This window comes from Alligator sinensis, unplaced genomic scaffold (genome assembly GCF_000455745.1).
Source record: "Alligator sinensis unplaced genomic scaffold, ASM45574v1 scaffold97_1, whole genome shotgun sequence".
NCBI lineage: Eukaryota > Metazoa > Chordata > Crocodylia > Alligatoridae > Alligator > Alligator sinensis.
In genome coordinates this window covers 3313186-3320958 of record NW_005841921.1, presented here as the reverse complement: position 1 = coordinate 3320958, position 7773 = coordinate 3313186, and the positions used below count along the sequence as shown (strand labels likewise).

Below are 7773 nucleotides of genomic sequence, written 5' to 3'. Positions count from 1 at the left end.
CAGGTCTCATAAAGGCATTTCACTTGGAAGAAGTGACAAGACTAGTGCTCCTGGGATTATATTTTGGTGCGAGACATGGAACACGTTTATAGAATGTAACTTCCATTTTCAATGTAGCTCTTTTTGACAAGAAACATAAAAGTCTAGGCCCTGTTTTTGAAGAAGCTAATTCAGTGGTATTTTCCATTAAAGGTTGCTGAATGCATTCTCCAGTAGAGCAGGCTTAAATCCAGTCTAGGCATTTGTCCACCATGCATCCTTTTGAAAATCCAGTATTTTCATGGAACTGTCTCATCTTATCCTACAGGAAAAATGGGATTCATTATTTGTGACAGAAACTGATGGAAAACAGCACCACCCAGGGACCTGTTAGGTCCTACTGCAACACTATTCAAATAAGTGTGCAGCAGCTATTCAACGAGTATAAATTCAATATAGCCTTTATTCATACTGTCAGTCAGGTGATCAGACTGGCCAACAGCAGGGATACTGCAGGGTTAAACACAAATCTAAAGTATATTTTAATTCTACTTACACACATACACACTAGAAGTGCTTACATCAGGCATACTTCATAGCATATCACTAATTGCTGATTAATTATATTTAGTCTTTACATTTATTGGACCCAGTTTTGGTTGCATCTTTCTACCTGTTTTCCTCATGATAAATCTTGTGTGGTGCCATGCACCTTTACAATTTACTGATTAATGAACTCCCCTATGCATGTATGGTTTCAGGCTTGGTCTTACCACCCTATATGCAGGCCGTACTGATTCCATCCATCTCCAGATATTCTTGAATAGATCCCAAATGTTCTGATATATACTGCTACCCTTCACAGAACTTCAGGCCTCCAAACTTTTAACTCTTCCTGCCTGCCTTCCTGTTTACAGGTAGTAGGACTCTAGTCTTGTCAAATCACCATGACAGTCACTGTGCCATTCTTGAATGGCAAGAACCATCTTATAGGTTCTCAAAGGCTGATTTTATTTGAAAGTACTGTACTTCCACATAGGGACACTACCACAATGGTGTTTCTATAAATCTGTTTTCTCCTTCTCTCTCCCCACTGTCTTCAGCTTTTTGACATGGATGATGATGGCATTATAACAGAAGATGAGTTTGCTTGTATTCTCCGATCATCTCTGGGAGTGCCTGACCTTGATGTATCTAAACTCTTCAAAGAAATAGATGCAGATGAAACTAGAAAACTCTCCTATAGTAAGTATTTACATAAAACTAATACACTTGCTGTCAACACAGAGCTTTAAGATTGCTACTCTAAAATGTATTGATTTCTGATTTTTTGAGGATTATAGGCCACTCTTACATTGTTAAAAGCAGGAATATATATGTTGAAGCATGGACCAAAGAGATGTATTAATATATTTCTCATTAAGAGAACATGCACTCTCACTGTCATTGGTTTCTATACCATCTGCATCAATATAACAGCGCAGCTTCTTATAGAAAGATCACCACCAAAAGCAGCCAAAGGACTAACTTCTTCTGTCCTAACCTTGAGCAATCACAGCTATATTTACTTATTTTTCTCTTCCCCTTCCACTTCTGTTCTACTTTAATTGTGGGTTTTATGGGAAACTGTTTGATACAGCAGGTTTTGCACTTTTGTTTTTTAAAGTAGTGCAGTTTCTGGTCTTTCTATTTGCCATAGTAGGAAATCCTAAACTATCTGCTAAATATCTGGTAAGAAACTAGTTTCACACCAGGTGAATTCCCCTTTTGGAGGTTCAGTTTGTGGTCATTACAGATGCAGGTCTTATTATTTACATTAAGTATTAATGACTGTAGTAATATAAGTAGCAATTCCAGCATCATCTGTTCTGGACAATGTTGCACATTCTTCTGAAGCATCTTGTCATTGGCCATTGTCAGTGATAAAATACTGTCTTTTGCATTATTCCTGCCAAACAGTATGTTTTACAGTGTCTGTCTCTATTTTCAGATGAATTTAAAGACTTCGCACTCAAGCATCCAGAATATGCCAAATTATTTACTACATACCTAGAACTACAGAGGTGCCAGTTAGATGCATCAGAGGAAGATAGCTATCAGTCCTCAGAATCAAAACATACACCAGTTGCAAAGAGTAAAACCCCAGTGTCAGAAACAGCCCCAATTGCAAGAAACCAAATCTGTCCGGAAGGCTATGAAAGTGACAACTTGAGCACCTCGGACAAAAAAGATGACTGAGTATAAACATGCTGATAACTTTGCACTTACATTGAAAAAAGTGATTTTTAAGATTTTTTTTTTCTGTTGAGCATTTTGGATTTTGTTTATAATTGTTTTTTGGTGTTACCTTAATGTCAGTTTATGGGGGTTTTTTAATATGTTGTGTTCTGACACAGTTTTGTGGGTAAAAAGATTCCCACCTAGGTATATTTTATAATAATACCAGATCAAAGTGAAATAAATACTGTAGCCACTTGATCCCTGGTATCAGTATCTCAGGACTAAAAATGATGCTTGCTGTGTTCCAGGTAAAGCCTTCAAAAGGTAGCAGATATTATTAGGCTAGCTTACTGACTACTGAGGAGGAAAAGTGACCTTTTCCAAAGATGAGGAATCCATTAGTGGAAGTACCTGAAAAACTGTAAACAATAGAACATTTCAGTAAAAATGCCAGTCTCTGTTCGCTTATACGAAAGCCCATTACTGAAGTTTCAAAATAATATCAAATATAAAAATCCAAGACAAATTGGTGCCAAAGATACTATTGCTTATCTGCTGTTCTAGGACCTTCCTTAACCTGCTGTCAAAGTTCAAATAACTTTATAATATATGGTGATTCACAGATTGGAATCAACAAAGTCTACTAAAGATATAATATACTGTATTTGTAACTATGAAAATTTAATTAGGGTTTAAAGTTAGCAGATAATTATTTGAATGGGAAAGTGAAAAAAACAGTCCTTTTTAAATAACGAGTCAAATTCCATGTGAAAAAATACCAGGTAAATAAGAAAACTTTTATTTCTAATGGACACTAGACTTCGATGAATATTTGAGTGAAAATTCTCTCAATAGAGGATCACAACTACCCTTCTGGCAAGCTTTATCTTGCCAGATAAACATTATCTGCATTGTCAAGCCATAGTTCCCATAGTTAGAACCCCACTGTAAAATACGTTTTTAGGAATGGCACTTGCATTACTATGCCATTACTTACTGCGCTCGTTTGGCATTTGGGTCAGGCCCACTGAAGTCAAGGGACAGAGTTCAGTTGATTTCAGAATGCTTTGCCTCAGACCCTTATTCTGCATATGTGATTTTAAGAACCAGCTTTTTTGCCTCTGTATCTTTACTATCATAAATCTGTAATAGGTTTATATTCTGAATCCTAAACCTTTGAAAGAGTTACTTGCATAACTACTCTGATTCCAAGGGGGAAATGGTAGGAAAATACCTGCTAGGAGATGAAGAGGTTTAGGAATATAATCTGCAAAGTCTGGAATGTGTAGTGCAAATATCAACAAAAGACATGCCCTGCTAATTAAATGTTCAGGAGCAGTAGTGGCTTCTGACTTTTGGACAACTGATTGCAATGTCCTATTTATGGTGCATTAATATGTTTAATTTTCCCTGTGTATTTCTAGAATACTGTAATTTGCCATATGTTATGTATCCTTTAAATAAATATATTTTTTAAAGAATGCTATTTGTAGACGATCTCTTGAGGTCCCTTCCAGCCTTACATCTCTATAACAATCTATGATATGCTATATTACCAGTGGAGAAAGTAGTCAGCGTGTCCTGTTTAAACTGGTCTACTGGGCATTTCCAGGAAGTCATCCATTCAAATGTTTTAGCATGATATGGGATGGTGTAAGTTGAAACTGACATTCTTAGTGCTTTTACTTACTGTAAGGCTAGAGAGATAGATATGGTCACTTCTTTCCCAGGTAGTGGCATATATTTTTTTTTCCTGCCAACTGTCTCAGAAGAAAAAAAAATATGGCACAGATGAAAAGGGATTTTTCAGTTACCACTTCAGAGTCTTTGAGATGCCCATTTGTCCATGGGCAGTAAACAAGGGCAATTCATGGATGGTAAAAAGGAGTCTATATATGAATTATGATTTTGATTCACAGCCTTAACATACATGTGCAAGCTGAACTTTAGGAAAGTGCTTTCCCTCACCCCAGAACAACTAAGACCAGTCAAAGCTATCAGTAATAAGATGATCCATGATCCTAGTATGTTATGTTCTTATGTGCATCTAAGTACCATAAGAGCCTCCTTCCCCAGTGCATTCATTTGACTAGTAGCATACAATTTTGTTTAAGTACATTACTGATGTTACAGATTTTGGCTTGCCCTTCCATCCTTAGGCCTTACCTGTGGTTTAAAAAAAAGGTCTCACCCCAATGTTTTGTTTCAGCCTAACATGGTTATAGATTACCTCATATGTATTTTACTGCAAATTGAATGAAATTCTTTAGGAAAGGCAATATTAAAAATGATCAATGAATTTGAGCATTATGATAAGGCATTATCCAGAAAACTAAGGTAAGATAGGTTGGGAAAATAAATACACTGGAGTAAAAGCTGTGTTGTCCATTCAGTGTCTTCAAATGCTTAGAGTGGCTTTTGCAATCTCCTAGAATGCTATGATGTAAAACAACAACACTAGCATAGTGCATAGAAACTATGGATTTACACACATCTGCACAGCACACACATGGGAGAATACAGCAACTAAAAACTCAAAGGATACCTCAGCCCTGTAGTAAAAGGAAAAGGACACAAATGGGTTTAAGATGTAGTAATGGTTCCACTATCCACTGGAAAGAATCAGCCAAGCACTAGACATGCTAACTCAATATGTGCACATCTGCTTGATGGGCAGGCAGAGAATAAATTAATTTCTAGGCACCCTTGTGCCTCAGGGTGCTTTTAAGAAGCAGCTAAAAGCAGTTTACAATAACTGGGCAATACATCTAAGTGGCTGTGTGGGAACCAGCTAGGACAAGAAGGTTAAATCCTAAAATAAAGGAAACCATTCTCAAGCTTTGGAGCATGGCACTGTTTTATGTACAGGATAAGAATTTACCAGTAGCAGACTCCTGATGAATAAGATCTTATTTTTCAAGGATGTGCCATAGGACTCTTACATTTGAAGGGCTTGTCTTGTGAATAAAGGCACTAGCCTGAGGTCTACAAATCTTTGATTCTGTTTCTGGCACTACCACAAGCTTCTAGGGAAAGTAATTTTAATTTTTCTGACTTACTGTAAAGGGAGTTATTTCCCTTCCTCAAATACTATAGTAAGAGGCCTCAAATATCTACATGTATAGAAACCCTGACATAGCAGTTGCAGTTGTGCTTCTTGTGAGTATTTAGATTTCACGTGACTTTCAAGGTTACATGTTATTAGCAAGAAATTTAACCACAATTGTAAGTCTATCAGTAACCAATGCAAGGGAAAAGTATGAGTAGATGCTGAGGACAGAAACCTATGGATTACTGTGTTTGGTTCTACAGTAGCTGTAATTAATAATTTAAGTGTCATATAATAAATCAAGCTAGCCAAGATGATTCAAAATCACCACAGACAGTTTCTTTTCTAGAGGACAGGTTGCAGAGCAGAATACCGTCATAAATATCTATCTTTCTTGGCTATCTAGGATACCTAGGCTTCCACTGTTCTTGTAGTATAAAGGACATTGATGCTGTAAATCCTATAACCTTGGCTAGGGGTAAATAAATCAACGGGGGTGGGGGGGGGGGATACCACCTAGAACATCCAGGCTAGGGAAAAAAATTACATGCAAACTGGTATAAGGAAACCGGTTCAAATATGTAACCCAACAGAAGTTCAGTGTACATAAACTGCTTTCAAAATTGCTGAAACCAGTTTAAGATAAACCTGGATGGATGTAGTATCAGACTTAACTGATTTAGGTAAAACTGGTTTATTGAATTTCTGTCCCAGATCCCCTCCAGATTCAAGTTAATTCAAAGTCCCCCAGCATCCCAGGATGTTTTGCACCTCCCCAGCAAACCCCCCCCCCACCTCACAGGGTGGGCAGTCTAGCCTCAGCCCAAGCTGTCTGACTCAGCAGACAAGGGAGGCATGCTCTAGTACCCCCCAGCTTCTGGCCTGAGCCACTGCAGGCATGTGGGGCATTTTCAGAACCAAAAAATGAATCAATTGAATTTATTCAGCCTCAGGCTTTTTCTATTGTTATTACTTGGCGCCAGAGATTTACTCTAAAAGTAGTAATACCTTCCAGTCTGAGAGAGAGAGACAACCGGTTGTCATATCCACTGTTGACAGCAGAATAGAATAGAATAGAATAGCATCAGTTCAGGCCACAATTCCTTAAACATGCTCCATAACAGACACATTCAGTAGCAAGGACAATGAAACACACACACTCAGAATTTCATACAAAACAGTCTTAAGGCTAAAGAGAAATTTACTCAGTTCCTCTGACCAAAATCTACGCAGAAAGGGATAACCAACCATCATCTGCAGGACCTTGATACAGCATTCAGCAGATGTGTTGCATCTGATAGTTATACATTTTCAGGAAGCTTTCAAGCCCTCTCAGGTAAGAGCCCTTAGTAAAGTCACACTTAAATCAGAGGATATATACATTTATAATGAAATTTAATTAGTTCATTTTAAACCCAGAGTACCCTTTTCAATGCAATAACATTTATAGGATTGATTAACCGTGGGGTGAAGTTTGTCATCAGACATTTTGTTACTATATATAGCCAGAGAGGCAGAAAGTAAACATCTCTTAGGATTAGTAGCTATGTTCAGAGCTTGGTTAGAATTTGGAGATTTCATTAGTATAAGCCTGATTCTGACATTTCAAAAAGCCAAAATGCAAACAAAAAAAATGAATCTGACAAATATTGTATGTAGCACTTACTCACATAAAGTTCAAGAAGCGGTACAGTTAGCACTGAGAGAGAATGTAAAGAAGGCTCCATCTCAGCAGAACCCTTTAGCATGTGCTTTATTATAACTATGTACTTGTCCCTATTGACTTCAACCAGGTGCTTTGCTGAATTGGGCTCTTATTCAAGTATACCATAACCATAAAGTACAAAATATAAAATATTGTGGTGACAAGCAGTTATAAATGGTGACAAACAATCAGAAAAATAGCATCCTGCAGGCAACACAGACTCTACTGTAGCTACCAACCATGCTCTCTCCAAGACAAAGCGCAAAGTGTTTGTTGTGGGAGACTCCATCCTGAGGGGGACTGAGGGGGTAGTCTGCCGCCCCGACCCCTTAGCCCGGGAAGTTTGCTGCTTCTTGGGAGCCTGTATCCAAGACATTGCGGATAAGATCCCTAAGCATCTCCAGCCCACTGACCACTACCACATGCTCCTTATCCATGTGGGCACCAATGACATGGCTCGGAGCGTTCCCAGCCGGGTCATGAAGCACTACAGGGATTTAGGAGTGGGGCTAAAGGGTCTGGAGGTGCAGGTGGTGTTTTCTTCAATCCTCCCAGTCTCAGGTTACAGGTGGAGGAGGGAGAGGAGGATCCAGGTAGTAAACCAAAGACTGCGGCGCTGGTGTCATCAGGAAGGTTTTGGTTTCCATGACCACATTCCGCTCTTTGGTGAGAGAGGCAGTGAGCTTCTGGGAAGGGACGGCCTCCACCTCTCACTGCTGGGGAGGAGGCTCTTCTCAGCCAGACTGGCTGACCTGCTCCACTGGGCTTTAAACTAATCTTGCCAGGGGATGGGGGGACTTCTGCCACTGCTGGCCCACTG

At 38.8% G+C, this 7773-nt stretch overlaps 1 protein-coding gene across 1 annotated transcript in view; it reads left to right on the top strand.

Moving 5' to 3' along the window:
- The window catches only part of LPCAT2 (lysophosphatidylcholine acyltransferase 2), a gene marked incomplete at its 5' end in the record, with an annotated part of 54871 nt that extends 51203 nt beyond the window's left edge, over window positions 1-3668 (top strand). Inside the window, 2 exon segments of the mRNA XM_006019088.3 lie at window positions 1083-1224; window positions 1970-3668. Coding sequence (XP_006019150.1) covers window positions 1083-1224; window positions 1970-2217 — 390 coding nt within the window.
- Window positions 3669-7773: the final 4105 nt, after the last annotated feature.